Source organism: Trachypithecus francoisi, unplaced genomic scaffold (genome assembly GCF_009764315.1).
Source record: "Trachypithecus francoisi isolate TF-2019V2 unplaced genomic scaffold, Tfra_2.0 Lachesis_group7, whole genome shotgun sequence".
Lineage (NCBI taxonomy): Eukaryota > Metazoa > Chordata > Mammalia > Primates > Cercopithecidae > Trachypithecus > Trachypithecus francoisi.
In genome coordinates this window covers 54,984,622-55,004,051 of record NW_022681472.1, presented here as the reverse complement: position 1 = coordinate 55,004,051, position 19,430 = coordinate 54,984,622, and the positions used below count along the sequence as shown (strand labels likewise).

Here is a 19,430-nt window from a genome sequence, read left to right as displayed (position 1 = left end):
GGAAAGTGCTTCTAGGCAAAATGCACCCCTGCCCAAACAAGAATTATCCCAAAGATGAAAGCAAACATTACAATAAAATGACTTTTATATGTAGCTAAGAAAAATAATAATGATGGGGCCTCTTTCTTACTAGCAAGTAAGATATTATATACCTTTCCTGTTGTACAGATGAAAAAATTATAGCGAAGAAATTTTATTTGGTTACAAATTGGCAGACCAAAGATTTAGATTCCAACCACTCTTTAATTTATGCCACCTTTGTAAAGACAAACTCCATCAAAGTCCCTTAATATTATTCTAGCTATATAAACAAAAGAAGCATCATGAAATTTAGAAAAAAAAATTCATTTTTAAAAATTTCATAGGGGCCAGGAGCAGTGACTAGCACCTGTAATCCCAGCACTTTGGGAGGCCGAGATGGGCAGATCACCAGAGCTCAGGAGTTCAAGAACAGCCTCAGCAACATGATGAAACCCTGTCCCTACTAAAAATACAAAAAACTGTACGGGTGTAAAATTCATAGGGGCCAGGATCAGTGACACACACCTGTAATCCCAGCACTTTGGGAGGCCAAAGTGGGCAGATCACCTGAGCTCAGGAGTTCGAGAACAGCCTGGGCAACACGGTGAAACCCTGTTCCTACTAAAAAAACAAAAAAAATTGTCTGGGTGTGGTGGTGTGCACCCATTATGGTCACAGCAACTTGGGAGGCTGAGGTGGGAGAATCACTTGAAGCCAGGAGGCAAGCGTTGCAGTGAGCCATGATCATACCACTGCACTGCAGCCTGGGTGACAGAGCAAGACCCTAGACCCTGCCTAAAAAAAAAAAACACACACCATAGGAAAAGTAGTCTCCAGCAGATTCACTCATATCTACTCTCCATTGATAAATCTATAAATACACATACTCTTTTAAATCTTTAAATAACATCCTTACAGGTTTTCTTATTGAAAAAGCTTTATAACTTTTTAAACTCTTATGACAGGAGACTCTTGGAACATTCTACATTTATAGGTTATGAATGTTTGCCTTCTTTCACCTGAGAAGGAAAAGGCTTAATAAGAACTAACTAGAGTGACTAAAATAATAGTACCAATACACTTTAGCCATTGTAGTTCAGAATAAGTTTTATGTAAGTTGCAAACCCTATTGGGCCCACTGGCTCATTCCTATAATCCCAGCACTTTGGGAGCCCGAGATGGTAGAATCACATGAAGCCAGGAGTTCAAGAACAGCCTACTACAACAAAGTGAGACCCCCACCTCGACAAAAATTTAAAAAAAAAAAAAATTTATCAGCCTCACTCAATGTTGTGCACCTGTAGTCCCAGCCACTCAGGAGGCTGAGGCTGGAGGATTGCTTGAGCCCAGGAGTTCAAGGCTGCAGTGAGCTATGATCATGCCATCATACTCCAGCCTGGGCAACAGAGTGAGACTATGTAAATAAATAAATCATAAATACATAAAGTAAAATAAAATTTTAAAAAGACACAAAAAAGCTTTAAATGGACAAGTATTTAATACATACTTCACAAAGGTAGATAAAGGCCTATAATCACATTAAAAATTCAAAATAATTAGCCATCAAAAAATGCAAATTAAAAAACCATAAGATACCACAACACACTCATCCCAATGGCAAAAAAGTGAAAAAATACACCATTGAATGTTAGCAAGGATGCAGGCCAACTGCAACTCTCACACATTGTTGACAGGAATATAAAATGGTACAACCACATTGGAAAAAGTTATGGAAGTTTCTTTGAAAAATAAACATATAATTCCACTCTTAAGTATTTACCCAAGAGAAAGAATAGCACATGTCTACGTGAAATTTGTACAAAAATATCTATGAAAGTTTTATTTATAATAGCCAAAAATGAAAAACAGCCCAAGTGTCCATCAACAACTGAATGGTAAAATAAACTATAGTATATTCACATGATACATTCATACAATGTATCTAGCAATGAAAAGGAAAGAATGACTGCTATATGCAACAACACAGATAAATACCAAACATACTATGCTTAATGAAAGAAACCTTTATACATATTGTTTCCATTTATATGAAATTCTAGAATCAGCAAAACTAAATCTATAGTTTTAAGGAACTTCAGAATAGTGTTTTCTCGAGGGGAAGCAGGCAGGTGAAAGGGGGATGACTAGAAAGGGGGCATAAGAAACTATCTCAGCTGTTAATGACCTATATCTTGATGAGTGTTTTGCATCACACAGGTGTATGTATTTCTCAAACTCACTGAATTTTACTTTGGAGATTTAACTTCCAAAATAAAAATAAAAACACCCACTTAGTAGAAACTCTATATAACAACAGGCAGCTGAGGGTTAGGGGTGAAGTGTACCAACGTTTGTAACTTAACTTGAAAGGCATCAAAAACAATCACTATTGATAAATAGAGAAAGGGATGTTAGATGAACCGATATGTGATGAAGCAAATGTAACAGAATATCAATAGCAGACTCTAGATGATACGTATGTGAGTGTTCACCTTATAAGAACTCTTACAGCTTTTCCATATATTTGAAATTTGTCATGTTGGAAAAAAATAAAACAAGTATCCTCTATGTGCTATGTTTGCTCCAGGTATAAGACACTGTTTCTGTCTCAGAAGTGCATTGTCTAACAAAACTTTACCCTCTAGTGTGAAATAAAGGTACGTTTTATATCTACATACTCTGATTCATGTTGTTCTCTATGCTTTATTTTAAGGTAGTAAGATTTTTTAATGAGATAAAGTTTAAATAGCATAAAATTCAACATTTAAAGGTGTACAATTCAGTGGGATTTTTTTTAATAGTCACAAGCTCTGCTCCCATCACCACTATCTAATTTTTAAACATTTTCATCATTCCAAAAAGAAGCAGTCATTCTCTCCTCCCCTCAACTTCTGGTTACTAATCTACCTCCTGCCTCTACAGAACTGCCTATTCTGAACATTTCTAATGGAATCATAGCATATGTGTTATCTTTTGACCGGCTGCTTTCACTTAAGATAATGCTTTCAAGGTTCATCCATGCTGAAGCCTGTATCAGTATTTCATTTTTTTGTATAGCTAAATAATACTCCAATGTATGAATATACCATAATTTGATAATCCATTCATCAGTTGATAGACATTTCAACTGTGTCCAGTTTTTGGCTACTATGAATATGTTACCATGAACATTTCATATATAAGTTTTTACATGGACATATGTTATCAATTATCTTGATATATATGTAGGAATGGATGCTAGGTCAATATGGTTAACTCTATATTTAACGTTTTGAAGAACTGCCATATTGTTTTCCAAAGCCACTATATACCATTTTACACTCCCAACAACTTATATGAGTTCCAATTTCTCCACATCCTCACCAATACCTGTTATTTTGTATTTTTTTATTATAGTCATCTAGTACCTGTGAAGTGGTATGTCATTGAGGTTTTGATTTGCTTGTTTGCTATTTGTTTATCTTCTTTGGAGAAATGTCTCTTTGCCCATTTTTAATTGGTTTATTTGCCCCTAAGTTTTAAATGCCCTTCTCTTAGGGCTTTATCTATGGAAATTAATCATCTTAAAACTTTCTGAGTCTCAGGCCCAATACCAAGTTGAAATCAGTCATTCCTTTCACCTTTCTACATCAGATCATTCACAACATTTATCAAACTTTCTGCCATTCTACCATACATCATACTTAACTAACTACTGACACATCTATCTGTCCCATTTTATCCTAAAATTCTAAGGGAAAGAAATACATCAAAATGATCCCTGTATTTTCCCACATTACATATCCTTCAATGAAGTTTACATTTCATTAATCAACAGCACTAAAATAACTCAATTTTACTTAAGTGAAGTTTTGCAGAAAAATTACCAATACTATTATGTACTAGGAAATTTTGAGGTAATACTACTTCAACTTTTATCAAATGTATATCCTGAGTCAAGCATGTTGGCTCATGCCTGTAATCCCAGCACTTTGTGATGCTGAGGCGGGCAGATGGCTTACGCCTAGGAGTTTGAGACCACCCTGGGCAACACAGCAAAACCTGTCTCTACAAAAAATCCAAAAATTAGCCAGGCATGGTGGCGCGTGCCTGTAGCCCTAACTACTAGGAAGGCTGGGGTAGAAGGATCACCTGAGCCTGGGAGGTCGAGGTTGCAGTGACCCATGATCGTGCCACTGCACTCCAGCCTGGGTGCCAGAGCAAAACCCTGTCTCATTCATAAATAAGTAAGTAGTACATTCTGAACACTTATATCTATTAGAAATATATGTTATTTTTAGCATATAGGAAAAAATCAGAATGTTATCCAGCATGTAGATAAAATTAAAGTAGTGTAGGCCGGGTGCTGTGGCTCGTATCCAGCACTTCAGGAGGCCAAGGCGGGCAGATCACAAGGTCAGGAGTTTGAGACCAGCCTGGCCAACATGGTGAAACCCCATCTCTACTAAAAAAAATACAAAAATGAGGCAGGCGTGGTGGTGCATGTCTGTAATCCCAGCTACCTGGGAGGCTGAGGCAAGAGAATTGCCTGAACCTGAGAGGCAGAGGTTGCAGTGAGCCATGATTGCACCACAGCACTACAGCCCAGGCAACAGAACTAGTCTCCGTCTCAAAACAAAACAAAAAAATTAAAACAGTGTAAAACAACCAAAAAACAATCAGCCCATCTCATTAGAATACGGTAAAACTCAATCTAATACATTTTTAAAAGTTTCCCAATGGTAAAGTGTAAGAATAGTCTTATTAATAAAGTTTTACATTAGTTACCTGTAATGTTTCCTAGCATATCTTTATTATGACAAGTAGGGTCCTCTATTTCGCCTTCTTTGAAACTGCCTATTTCTCCGTAGTAAAGAGCAATTCCAAGTTGCATTATACGAATAAACATAGGCAGCTGTTGATCTGTGATAGAAAGTTTCAAACTTTCTACTAAAGTATGAATCTGCATTTTGAAAAAGACAAAAACACCAACAAACGCATGTTTAAAAAGAGTACCTTTTACGTAAAGAAATGTTTTAAAGTCTTCAAATGGCATAACATAAAAGAAATGCTCCAAACATTTTAATACTTAAATCAAAACGATACTCTAAGATCTTAGGAATTAAGTAGATTTTGCTATGATGATCAATACACGTTAGCTAGAAACTATATTAAACCAAATGATGTACATACAAATAGAATTAATAGTGAGCAGGTATAATCCCATTAGATTTCCAGATTACTGTTTCAGAAACAAAGTTAGTTATGTAACCAAATAGCTACTCTCTAACATTAAGAGAATAACAGTACTACTCCCAAAAAACAGAACAATCTGTCAAAACCAAGAATAATAAAAATTTTATGTCACTTTAGTGAAACTCTAATCATTCTTTCCAGGTTTATTAACCATAAATAATACATACATATCCTAAAACCATGTGTTAACTGGGGAAAAGACTAGTATTACAACTATGAAAGTATGTAAATAATAAAAATTTTTGTCAAATACGGAAAAACAAGTGAAATGTATGTTGAAAAACGTTTTTCAAATTTTAAATAAGATTTAAATAACAAAAGTTTTTCAAATTGTAAAGATTTAAATGACATAAAATTTATTCAACTGATAAAATGAAACAATTGTATAACAAAGAAATAAGATTAACTACTAGCAAATAGAATATACAGCAATCAAAGTTCTCCTTAAAGAAAGAGTCATCAATGGAATATAAACACAGCTTCGGTGTAATGGTTTCCTGCTGTTATCGAAATATGGAGTAAAACCAATTAAGCCATAAAGTCAAGTCTCTTAGAAGGTTTATTTTGACTAATGTATTTGAGTGTCTATGAAAGATGAAGTAGTAGTAATGGCAATCACTGTATTTTTAGGGCTTAAAGCATATAAAAAGATTTATGTTAAGGGGGAGAAAACTGTATGGGGGGGACTGTGAAATACCGTATTTCGAATATAAGCACAAGTTTTTAAAAACTGACCTAATAATCATATACTGAATAAACAATGAAGAGGTAAGAAAATGGGCAATGAGTGTGGGAGGTGAGCAGGAAAGGAGTATGCACATCTGCTAAAGTTTCCTTAATTTGAAATTTCTCTGCCACATTCTTTTAAATCTTGTATTGCACCAATAGCACTGGAGATAAGCAGTCAGCAAAACCAATAACAAAGAATCTGTCTTAAGTATCTTTTTAAAAACTCCTTAAAATGAATAAGATTAATACTCAGTAGAAAAATGGATAAAGAACCTGAACTGATAATACAAAGAACAAATGACCAGTGAATGTGTTTTCAAAAATCTAACTTCAGTAATAAACAGCAATTAAATTACATATCATTTGTTGTTCAACAAGTTGGCAATTTTTAAAATATGATCATATTTAAGGATAACAAGAGTATGATGTAGGCACTCCCCCTAATGTTCATGGGAGTATAACCTGGCTAAATCTTTCTGGAAACAATTTGGCAATACAGATCACAAGACTTAAAAAAAAGATATTTGCAATTATACAACTCTTTCCTAAGGAATTACTCAGGAAATGTGGTCAAAGATCTATGCACAAAATTTCACTGCTCTGAGAAACTGCAAAGTAAATTTCTAAAAACAGGAGAAATGTTAAATAAATTACGTACTCATAGGATCTGTATCTCATAAACGTCATAATCACCAGAACATATTTATTTCACATAAAAAATGGAAAATTATAAAAAGCCAACCCAAAATATAAATGCATTCAAAATAAACATACATGAAAGATTTGAAAAGAAACAGAGGGGCCAGGCACGGTGATTCATGCCTGTAATCCCAGCACTTTGGGAGGCCGAGCCAGAGGGATCACGCATGAGGTCAGGAGTTCGAGACCAGCCTGATCAACAGGGCAAAACCTCGTCTCTACTAAAAATACAAAAATTAGCCAGGCCTGGTGGACGGCACCTGTAATCTCAGTTACTCGGGAGACTGAGGCAGGAGAATTGCTTGAACCCAGGAGGCAGAGGTTGCAGTGAGTTGAGATCATGCCATTGCACTCCAGCCTGGGCGACAAGAACAAGATTCTGTCTCAAAAAAAAAAAAAAAAAAAAGGAAGAAAAGAAATAGAGTATCTGGAACATTTTGAGAAACCTCTGTTTGTGAGGTAATTAATGAGGTCGACCATATCTATTTAATACATATTCCCTAGGATTAGGAGTTGGAAGGATGATGGGTCTAACCCAAAATGGCAAATCTCAACATTACAATAGTATTAACAAAAAACTCAGGCAGGCATGGTGGTTCATGTCAGGAATCTCAGCACTTTGGGAGGTGTAGACAGGAGAATTACTTGAAGCTAGGAGGTTCAAGACCAGCCTGAGCTGCAGAGTGAGACTCCGTCTCTGCAAAAAACAATTTAAAATGAGCCAGGGATGGAGACATGCGCCTGTAGTTCTAGCTACTTGAAAGCCTGAGGCAGAAGGATCGCTTGAGCCCAGGAGTTCAAGGTTACAGTGAAGTATGATTGTGCCACTGCACTCCAGCCTGGGTGACAGGGAGCCTTGAAGGTAAAGAAAAAAGGAAAGAGGAAAAAGGAGAGAGAGCAGAGGGGAGAGAAAGGGAGGAGAAGGGAAGGAGAGAGGAGGGAATTAAAAAGAGAGAGAGAAAAGAAAAGAAGAAAGAAATAAAACCTCAAAAATTGATTTCAGTTGAGTATAAAACATTGATATCACATATTTGGCAACTATTATATACGTTTATTTATGTTAAGGGACTTTTTCAGTGAAATGTCATGGCTAATCAGTTGTGAGAACACAAACTTACTTATATGCCAACACTAAGTTTTTCCTCATCTATTTTTATCTTCCTCTAATATAACCACATCCCAGAACAGACCATTACATTTGCACTAATGATCAAAAAGAGTATTTTATATAGTAAACTTACATATATCCATTACTTGCTTTCAATGTATCTTGAATTTACCTTCATATTCCCCAACTTTACTAGAAAACCCAAGGCTAAAGAAAGTAAGCCCATTTCCCTGAGACAGAGCCATCAATATTACTGAGTTAATTCTTTTCCTTGTTTATCTTTGCCAAAGAAGCTAACTCAAATATAGAAGGAAAAAGTAACAGAATATAAACAAACCAATATGCATTATACACTGTGTGGAAAAAAGTAAAACACAGGTAGAACTGAGCACTACCAAGAAAAAAACATGTAGATTTTACATATTAAGTACAGTAAGGCTACATAAAATAGAAAAAATTATATTTTTAATAAAATATAATGTAACAAAAACAAACCTAGTTTTTATACAGCCATACCCAAACAGAAACAGTAGTCAATACCAGTGTTCAGACACCTAAGTCCAGCCCTTCCATCACAGAACTTTGACAGTCAGAGGCAAGTAATTCAACAATAAACATTTATTCCACATTAAAACCTAGTTAACAGGATCAGAAGTCACCGAATTCTTTTTCCAAGATACAGTGATAGGCAGACAAACAATATTCAGAAAACTGTTAAATAAGACAACAATATTTATGCTTAGATACTAACCACATACATTGAAAACATACACTACATTGGAGAGAAAATTTTCACATGTATCAAAAGACATGTCCTGTTCTCACTTAGAAGTGGAAGCTAAATCTTCGGTATACATGGACATAAAGATGGGAACAACAGACAGTGTGGACTCTAAAAGGAAGGAAGGAAGGAGAGAGAACAAGCGCTGAAAAACTTCCTTTTGGGTACTATGTTCACTATCTGGGTGATGGTATCAATGGGAGCCCAAACCTAAGTATCATACAATATTATACCCTTATAACAAATCCCTTAATCTTAAATAAAAATGGAAATTAAAAAAAAGACATGCCCTGAATAACTCCCTAAGATTTTAATTACATTTTAAAAATCATAAATCAAAAGCTAAAACTTCTTGAACCAATAAACTAAAATATTAGGTTAGTATATCAAGCTTTACAAAGTCACCTAGTAAAGAGAAGTATAGATAGCAGATCATGCTGAACAGATTACAAGAACTGAAATACAGAATATTGATATGTAGTCCATTGCGGGTATAAATATACCCTTGAATATTATTTCCTCTATCTACTTGAAGAGAGAAACACTAATAAACAGCTGGACAAACTAAAAAAATAAAATTACAGTTACAGAGAAAAGTTGTCTCTAAACTCTACTAGAATATATCATACAGAAATGTACAAATACAACATAAAAATCATAAACAGAAATAAACCTTTTATAAAAACAAATGGCATACATATTTATAAGGTTAATTTCCTCATTTGTTAATAATGATTAGCATCCGCAAGAGTCAATAAACAAAATAAAGACATGCAACTTAACTACAAAAAAAAGAGATACCTACTTTAATAACAGATGGCATCTTGGAATTTAGGTTATCATATGTAAAATGAAGACGAGTTCTGAAGGAACATTTGTACAATAAAGGATCCTGGTAAAATTCTATTTTACCACTGGCATTCCGTTTATCAAGACAAACTGTACAGTCAGAAAAATTGATAACCTTTCTCAGCACCAAATCAGTTGCTAAAAAGGAAAGAAAACATTTTAAGTAAAAAGGAAAATGAGCAAGGGAAAGGCAACCATTATTTATTAGTATAAATAGTAATAAAACTAATAACAGAAAATAAGATTCATGGAGTGTTTAATACATAATGCCAGACCATATGCAATGAACTTTTCATTTTATTATACAATTTAAATCTTTCAACAACTTTATGAAATAGGCACAATTCTCCCCACTTTATACATAAAGAATCAGAGACCTAATTAGCTTACCCCCCATCTGCATGGCACATTAACTACAAATTTTTTTTAATTATGAAAAATTTCACTACAGTTCTCTTACACAATGAGATAATAAAATTCTTAAGAATCCATACTAAAGATAATTTTTTGAAGAAGTCATTCTCTTAACATTCATTTTATATTAAAAAACTCACTGCTACTTTAAACTTGCACTATCCAACATGGTAGCCACCAGCCATATGTGGCTATTTAAAATTAAAATTATATAAAAATAAAAATTCAGGTCCTTGGTTGCACTAACTATATTTCAAGTGCTCAACAGCTACATGTGGCTAGTGGCTACCATATTGGAGAGAGAAGATAAAAAACACTTGTATTATGACAGAAAGGTCTAGTGGAAAATACCACATTAACAAAGAAATCACCAATCAGTCTAGAGTATATTTTCAAAAGAATAAAAATAAAACAGTTGATGGTAAAGTATAAAAGTATGAAATGAAGCCTTTAGCAAATCGATAATTTATTTCTTAACTGATAAGCAATTCCTAGGTAAATATCAGGCCCAAATCTACTTGCCCAGTAATTTTAAGTTAGCCATGGGAATTTAAAAAACAATAAAATGTGTTTTAGTTCGGGTTATAACACTATTTCTGAGTATATCCTGGCAACTTCTAATTAATTCAACATTTTATTTTTTAACTTTTTAAAAAGTAGAAATTAAAGAAGATGTGTCTAAATAATATTATTTGCAGATAAATTTCAAAGTTGTCTGTTACTTGAAAAAAATATACAACTACCATATTTCAAATGTACATATTACATGAATAATGATTTAGTTACTAATATTATATATGTACACAAATTAAGAAATTACAATAGTAGGACTAGAAATGAGAAAAAAAAAACATAAGATATCCTGTAGGTATTTCCTTCCCTCTCTTTATGACAACAATTATCACTTTCTGAGTATTTGCTATTACTCAGATACTACACTAAGTCTTTTACATCTCTTATCTGACAATATTTATACGGTCCTGTTAAAAAATGTGAAAACTGAGGCACAGTGGTAATAGTTTGTCTACTGTTATACAGTTTATAAAGATTAGAGCTGTAATTCAAACTCTGGCAACCATACTGCAGAGTTCATGTTCTCATCTACTGTGCTATAAGAACATAAGCTATTCAGTCCAGGCATGGTGGTTCACGCCTATAATCCCAGCACTTTGGGAAGTGGAGGCAGACTGCTTGAGGCCAGGAGTTCAAAACCAGCCTGGGCAAAGTGGTGAAACCCCATCTCTACTACAAATACAACAATTGGCTGGGTGTGGTGGCAAATGCAGAAAATCACAGCTACTCAGGAGACTGAGGGCACAAGAATCGCTTGAACCCAGGGGGTAGAGCTTGCAGTGAGCCAAGATCATGCCACTGCACTCCAGCCTGGACAACAGAGTAAGACTCTCTCTTAAAAAAAAAAAAAAAAGTTAAGTATTCATATTTCAAGGATACCCCAGACAATTATTATTCAGTGAAAAAAGGAAATTACTGTTTTAAAAATGCTTTTTCTTAAACATGAAATGTAACAGCAACTATATTTCAAAAATTTACAAAATGAATTATAGTTGCTGGTACTTACTTTAAAAATATGCTACAACTTAATCAGTAAAATATTATTCATCACTGAAATTAGGGCTCTTCAACTATATATGCCAATATATAGAAATATTAAAAGCATAGTATTGATTGAAAACAGCAAACCTAAAATACAACATATAAGAATACTATTTTTAAAACAAGGGTAGGAAACTTATTCAAAGAAATAGAGAAAACTTCCCAAACCTGGAGAAAGCAATCAAAGAAAAGCCTAAGACCTTTGGATTCACTGTCATATTCCACCAAACATTTAAAGAACTCATACCAATATTCACAAAGTATTCCAAAAAATTGAAGTGGAAGAAATTCTTCCAAAATCATTTCCATACTATCCAAAGCAATCCACGAAATCAATGCAATCCCTATCAAAATACCAATGACATTTTCACAGACATAAGAAAAAACAATCCTAAAATGTGTATGGAACCACAAAGACCCTAAATACTCAAAGCAACCCCAAGCAAAAAGAACACAGCTGGAGGCATCATACTCCCTGACTTTAAAATTTACTAAAAGCAATAATAACCAAAACAGCATGGTACTGGCATAAAAAAAGACACATAGCCCAATGGAATAAAATAAAATAACCCAGAAATAAATCCAAGCATTTACAGCCAACTGATTTTCTACATAGGGGTCAAGAAAATACACTGAGGAAAAGAACAGTCTCTTCAAAAAATGGTGCTGGGAAAACTGGGTATCTATATGCAGAACCAACCTAGACCCTTATCTCTCACTACAAAAATCAACTCGAGATAGATAAAAGACTTAAATGTAAGACCTGACATTGGTCTAGGCAAAGAATTTATGACTAAGACCTCAAAAGCATAGGCAACATCCTTTTGAATATACGTCTTTTCTACCATAAAGACACACGCATGTGTATGTTCATTGCAGCACTATACACAATAGCAAAGACATGGAATCAACCTAGATGCCCAACAGTGGACTAAAGAAAATACGAGACATATACACCATGGAATACTACATAGACACAAAAAAGGATGAAATCATGTCCTTTGCAGCAATATGGATAGAGCTGGAGGGCATTATCCTAAGCAAATTAATGCAGGAACAGAAAACCAAACATCGCATGTTCTCAATTATAAGTGGGAGCTAAGCACTGAGTATACATGGACACAAAGAAGTGAACAATAAATACCAAGGCCTACTCGAGGGTGGAGGGTGGGAGGAAGGTAAGAATCAAAAGATTAACCATCAGGTACTATGCTCATTACTTGAACGACAAAATAATCTGTATATCGAATGCACGCAACACGCAATTTACCCAAGTAACAGACCTGCACATGTACCCCCTGAACCTAAAATACAACTTGGAAAGGAAAAAAAAGAAATATTAATTATCACATATAGTATGGATGGTAATAAATTGATTTAACCATTTCAGAGAACAATTCAGCAATATAAAACATAACTGAATGTTTATATACTCAGAGTTATTCTTTTCCTGATCATAATTTACAGAACTTAAACACGTAACGAGGAAACATAGAAAAGGATGTACATTCCAGCATTATGGGCAATGTCAGTATTTTAGAACAACTTGAATGTCAACCATATGGGAGATGATAGGCTTCTGCCTCTAATAGTAGAAAAGATTAGATATTCTGAAGACCTTTATACTGAAATAAAAGTCTTGGAAATTATTTAAAAATACGTAAGGGGAAGGAATGAGTTAAAGGAGAAAGAATAGATAGATGGCCCAACTATTTTATTTTTTAATCCATTATGGCAAGTAATTAGTGCAATCTGATTTGGTGTCAATTGAACATCTTATGTTTATTGGTTTTTGGGGTATACTCTTTTTTACATATTTGTTCAAGTCTCCTGTCCATTTTTCTATTGAGCTATTTTTTTCTTATTGATTTATAAAAGTTATATATTGTGGATATAAGTATGTTGCAAACTGTAAGTATCAAGAATATACACTTCCATCTGTGGCTTGTCTTTTTACCCTCATAAAGACATTACAATTCTTATTTTAATTGCAATATTTTAATACAGCCTCATACATTACTTGTTGGTATAAAAAATGGCATTACTATTATGAAAAAACTATTTGTCAGTTATCTCTGAAGCTTAACATAGGCCTACACTATGACCCAGTAATTTCACTCCTAGGCATATACCCAACAGAAATATATGTATATGTCCACCAAAGGACATGTATGAAAATGCTCGTTATAGCATTATTCATTATAGCCAAAACTGGACATAATTAAATCTATATCAACAGTACACTGAGCAAAAAAATGTTTTATTCACAACATGGACCAGACCTGCAAACTCGCCATCCCCCATACATCAGGAAAGATCAGTGCAGGCAGAATCCCAACTCTTCCTCACCTGATTGTGCAGGGAGAAGAAACAGATATATACACACACAAATGAACTATTGTTACAAAAACCTGAATAAATTTCACTTACATAATATTGAGCAAAATAATGTACGCCCAAAAATACATATGGTTCCATTCAAACAAAAATTTAAAGAGTCAAAACCCTACTATGGTGTCAGATGTCAGGAAAATGGTTGCTTTGGGGAAAGAAGGGGCAGTAGTAAGTGAGTATATGTACAACAAGCACTTCTGGGTACTGATATTGTTCAATTTCTTGAGCTTGGTAGTGGTTACATGAGTATGTTCATTTTATGGTATGTCATTTTGTTATGTGGGTTCTTTGTTTGAGTTTGTTTGTTTGTTTGTTTGAGATGGAGTCTTGCTCTATCGCCAAGGCTAGAATGCAGTGGCACAATCTCGGCTCACCCAGCCTCCACTTCCCAGGTTCAAGTGATTCTCCTGCCTCAGCCTCCCAAGTAGCTAGGCTTACAGGCACCTGCCACCATGCCCAGCTAAATTTTTTTGTATTTTTAGTAGAGATGGTGTTTCACCATGCTGGCCAGGCAGGTCTCAAACTCCTGACCTCAGGTGATGCGCCTGCCTTAGCCTACCAAAATGCTGGGATTACAGGCGTAAGCCACCACACCCGGCCATCTATGTGTTTTTGCTTAATGCTCTTTCTTTTTTGTATGTTATGCTTCAATTAAAAAAAATTATTTAAAAAAAAAAACTGAATAAAAGGGAAAATAACAGTTTCTTCCTCAGAGAGTTAAAGGGTTAAACAAGATAATTAATATAAAATATATAACACTAGCCCTGGTACTAAATAAACAGAAGATATATTTTCACTGTCTTTATCACCACCATCATCATGAGCTTTCATATGGTATCATATGTGCTTCTGAAGATACATTGGCAAGTTAGAAGCAGTCATTTTATAAATGACTCACCCAAGTTTGCACTATCAATGAATAGTGGAGAGAAGATTCCAACTAAGATCTTCCAACTCCTGATCCGGAATTCTAATTCATGATAAATAATTTCCCAAAGTAAAATTGGCATTGCTTCTATATTAAAAACTGTATTTCTGGCTGGGCATGGTGGCTCACGCCTGTAATCCCAGCATTCTGGGAGGCCGAGGCAGGCAGATCACTTGAGGTCAGGAATTCAAGAAGAGACTGGCCAACATGGTGAAACCCCATCTCTACTAAAAATATAAAAATTAGCCAGGCATGCTGGCAGGCGCCTAGAGTCCCAGCTACTTGGGATGTTGAGGCAGGAGAATCGCTTGAACCCGGGAGGCAGAAGTTGCAGTGAACCAAGATTGCGTCACTGCACCCCAGCCTGGGTGACAGAGCAAGACTCTGTGTCAAAAAAGTTAATTAATTAAAATAAAATTTCTTCACCAAAAATGTCAACTCACTAATTCAATCCTACATTGTCCAGTTCTATTTTTCTATTTTCCATAGCTGCTTCTTCCAGCCTTTTAATCAAATATTTCTTTCCACAGAAGATGCAAAGGGGGTATTAACAATACATAAGAAATGATGTTTGGGCCTTACCTACACTCTTATTTATGTCATAACAAAGCTGTAACATCAGGACTCTCCTTTTGTTAAATATGAAGACTAAAGTTTAAAAAACACATAATAATAAAACTGTATTCCAGTTCTGCTGCTTCCTAGTTGTATGCCTTAATCAGGCAAATTAAACACTCTTGAGACTCAATTTCACTTTGCTTTAACCCTTTAACTGGGATTTATGATTAATAAACGAATATATCACTAAATATCAAAAAGAGATAAAAAGAGGCTTCAGGACAACCAAGAAATTCCAGGCCTGGCATGGTGGCTCACACCTGTAATCCCAACACTTTGGGAGGCCAAGGCGGGTAGATCACTTGAGTCTAGGAGTTTGAGACCAGCCTGGGCAACAGGGCAAAACCCCATCTCTACAAAAAATGCAAAAATTAGCCAGGCATGGTGGTGCACGCCTGTGGTCCCAGCTACTTGCAAAGCTGAGATGGGAGGATTACCTGAGCCCAGGAAGTCGAGGCTGCAGTGAGCCAAGATAGCACCACTGCACTCCACCCTGGGTAACAGAATGAGACCCTTTCTCAAAAAGGAAAGGGGAAGAGGGAAGGGGGCAGGGGAGAAGCGAGGAGAGGGAAGGGAGGATGAAAGGGGGAGGGGAGGGGGGATGGTGGGGGCAAGAGGAGGAAAAGAAGAAAGAAATTCCAAATGTGCTTTGGAATACACAAGCCTAAAACATAAATCAACCAGATATATTACCTTGCCTTCACCAAGCTTTGTAAATGCAACATGATGCCTTTCACCTTTCAAAAACATAAACAATTCAAACTAAATATCATTTAACTTTTATTGCTACAACCCATGGCACTATAAAATATAGTCATGAACTGCATAACAATACCTAAGTCAACAACAGACCATATATCTATGACGGTTGTCCCATAAGATTATAATACTATATTTTTACTATACCTTTTCTGTTTTTAGATTCACAAATACCACTGTGTTACAACTACCTGCAGTACTCAGCACAATAACATGCTGTACAGGTTTACAGCCTAGGAGCAATAATAGCCTATACCATACACCTGAGCTGTGTACTGGCTATACTATCTAGGTTTGTGTAAGTATACTCTATGATATTTGCATAACAACAAAATCATCTAAGATGCATTTATCAGAATATGTCCTTGTTGTTAAGCAATGCATGATTGTATTATACACCACATTTGAAACAAGCATGTGGCAGGTAAGAATGAAAATTAAAAGTATTAAAAAACAAGTATAGGCCATGCATGGTGGCTCATAACTGTAATCTCAGCACTTTGGGGGGCCAAGGCAGGCAAATCGCTAGAGCTCAGGAGTTTAAGACCAACCTGGGCAACGTGGCAAAACCTTGTCACTACAAAAAAAACACAAAAATTTGGCCAGGCGCGGTGGCTCACACCTGTAATCCCAGCACTTCGGAAGGCCGAGGCGGGCAGATCACAAGGTCAAAAGATAGAGACTATCCTGGCTAACACCGTGAGACCCCGTCTCTACTAAAAATACGAAAAATTAGTCAGGCATGGTAGTGGGCACCTGTAGTCCCAGCTACTCGGGAGGCTGAGGCAGAAGAATGATGTGAAACCAGGAGGTGGAACTTGGCAGTGAGCCGAGATCGCACCACTGCACTCCAGCCTGTGTGACAGAGCAAGACTTTGTCTCAAAAAAAAAAAAAAAAAAAGCCAGGCATGGCAGCATGTGCCTGTAGTCCCAGCTACTCAAGAGACTGAGGTGAGAGGATTGCTTGAGCCTGGGAGGCAGAGGTTGCAGTGAGTTGAGATCACACCACTGCACTCCAGCCTGGGCAACAGAGCCAGACCCTGTCTCAAAAATAAACAAACAAAAAAAACCACAAGTATAGATTTCTGAATTTGGAGTGTCTCCTAACCTCCTGTAATCATATGCAACATTTTGTATATGTGCCTTCTTTTTCCACACTGGAGGCGTGAAGATTTGATAACATTTACCAGCAAGTCAGTTGGCCCAAAGAAAGGTTAAGAGTTAAAGCAACTGTTTCAATTATGGAAAAATATACAGTATTCTTGATATTTACTCACCAGAAATATCCATGAATGCACGATCCCATAATTCACCTACTGTATAACATTCTGCAGAAGTGATGTTGACTGAAAGAACGATATCGTCTTCAACATATTTTAATATGAGATTATTTATCAAAATGTTTACATTATTTACAACTCGTCTAATCAGACTCTGCACATAACCTATAAAATAGAAAAAAAGATTTTAATTAGCCACAAATCTCTCAGTAAATAATTATTTCTTAAAATGTTATTGAACTTAATGTATGAGAAAGGTAGGTATTATTTAGCACATTTCCCAAAGAGAAACTAAAGTTCAGATAGGTTAAAAGGCTTGCCAAAGTGACACAGTTAGTAAGTAGCAGATCCAGCCCAACAAATGTCATTATCAAGAAGTTCTATAGTGAAGTATTCACATACTAAGAGAAACCACAAAGACCATATATATTTTCATAACATAATACTAGATCCCATACAATGATTATCCTATACTTAAAGTACTTTGATTTTTGCTTATTGTATTATGTAAATACTTTCCAAAATGAAACAATGTTACTAAATGCTGATTATACAGTATATTAAAAGATGGGCTTCTTTAAGCTTAAGCTTCTTTTTAAACCAGCTACCATCAACTCTTCCTAGTTTAGCCATAAAAATATTTAAAAGTTATGCCTGGGATAGAGGAAACATGACCATCATAACGAATTCAACTCTATTCACTTACTAATATTTAATGTTAAAATAGAGTAGAAGGGAAAATATGAATGAAGAAAATGTAGACAGGAAGAGTTAAAGAAATATTTTTTAAATACTACCATGAAGAAGACAGAAAAATGAAAAAACAAAAGTATGGAAGGAAGGAGAATGTATAAAAGTAGAATAAGAACACAGGGAAATAAGAAAAAGAAACAGAAATACTAGTTAACTCAAAACACTAAAAGTAATTAATGAACATTCTATTTCTTCATGGCTTGCTTAGAATCTCCAAATTTTTTCTTTTAATTTCATGCTACTGTGGAATACTTCATAATCTCACTTACGTTTCTCACGTAAGTGTATACATGGATACATTATTCAGTAATTTAGTTAAAAATATAAATAACACTTTATAAAAAGCATTTTAAAAGCCAGGAGAAAAAAAAATTAATCTTTTCCACTGTAAAAAGCTAACTAAAAGGTAATGCATTTTCCACTATTAAAGGAAACTACTTAAAAGGTAATTAAAATTTTAGCTATTTCATGAAATAACCATATGGTTGTATTCTTTAACCCAGAATTTTACTGGACAAAACAGAATCAACTTCTGTCAGCAACTGACATTGTTAACACCTATACTAAAGCCTGCTGGGAGAAAGCTTATTGAAATCTATTCAACCATAACATGTTTGCAAAACCCAACTCCTTCATTCATTCCCAATGATGCAAATAGGAGAGAAATGTAATACAACTTAGATTCCAGGTTTTCTCCTATATAGAAATTATTAGCAGCTTTTAGAGTGCAAATTATCACATGCTATAAAATTAACATTCAAAATATTAATAGATTTAAAGTAACAATTACTATTTCATGAGTAGATGCTAAAATAATTCTCACCAAATGTGACTTCCAAAAGAAATTTTAAGTATCAACATTTTAACCTTAGAATGTACATAACCCCATATTATTACTACTCAATGCAGATTTTTAAAAATAAAAATAGGGCTGGGAGCGGTGGCTCACGCCTGTAATCTCAGCACTTTGGGAGGCCGAGGCGGGCGGATCACGCGGTCAAAAGATGGATCCTGGCTAACATGGTGAAATCCCATCTCTACTGAAAATACAAAAAAATTAGCCAGGTGTGGTGGCGGGTGCCTGAAGTCCCAGCTACTCAGGAGGCTGAGGCAGGAGGATGGCGTGAACCCAGGAGGCGGAGCCTGCAGTGAGTCGAGATCGCGCTGCTGCACTCCAGCCTGGGCGACAGAGCAAGGCTCCGTCTCAAAAATAAATAAAAATAAATACGTTTCCAAGAAGTCAAGTAA

General features: G+C 35.3%; 1 protein-coding gene across 10 annotated transcripts in view; it reads right to left on the bottom strand.

The window, feature by feature from the left end:
* The window catches only part of VPS13B (vacuolar protein sorting 13 homolog B), an 869,883-nt gene that overhangs the window by 766,960 nt on the left and 83,493 nt on the right, over positions 1-19,430 (bottom strand). For all 10 annotated transcript variants that reach the window (XR_004435186.1, XM_033202375.1, XM_033202376.1 and 7 more), the window contains exons 5-7: positions 17,427-17,594; positions 9,379-9,560; positions 4,789-4,963 (exon numbers count right to left, since the gene is read on the bottom strand). Coding sequence is in view for 9 of the 10 variants with exons in the window: in XM_033202375.1 (XP_033058266.1) it covers positions 4,789-4,963; positions 9,379-9,560; positions 17,427-17,594 (525 nt within the window). In the remaining variant the exon portion in view is untranslated. The remainder of the gene's footprint in view (positions 1-4,788; positions 4,964-9,378; positions 9,561-17,426; positions 17,595-19,430) is intronic.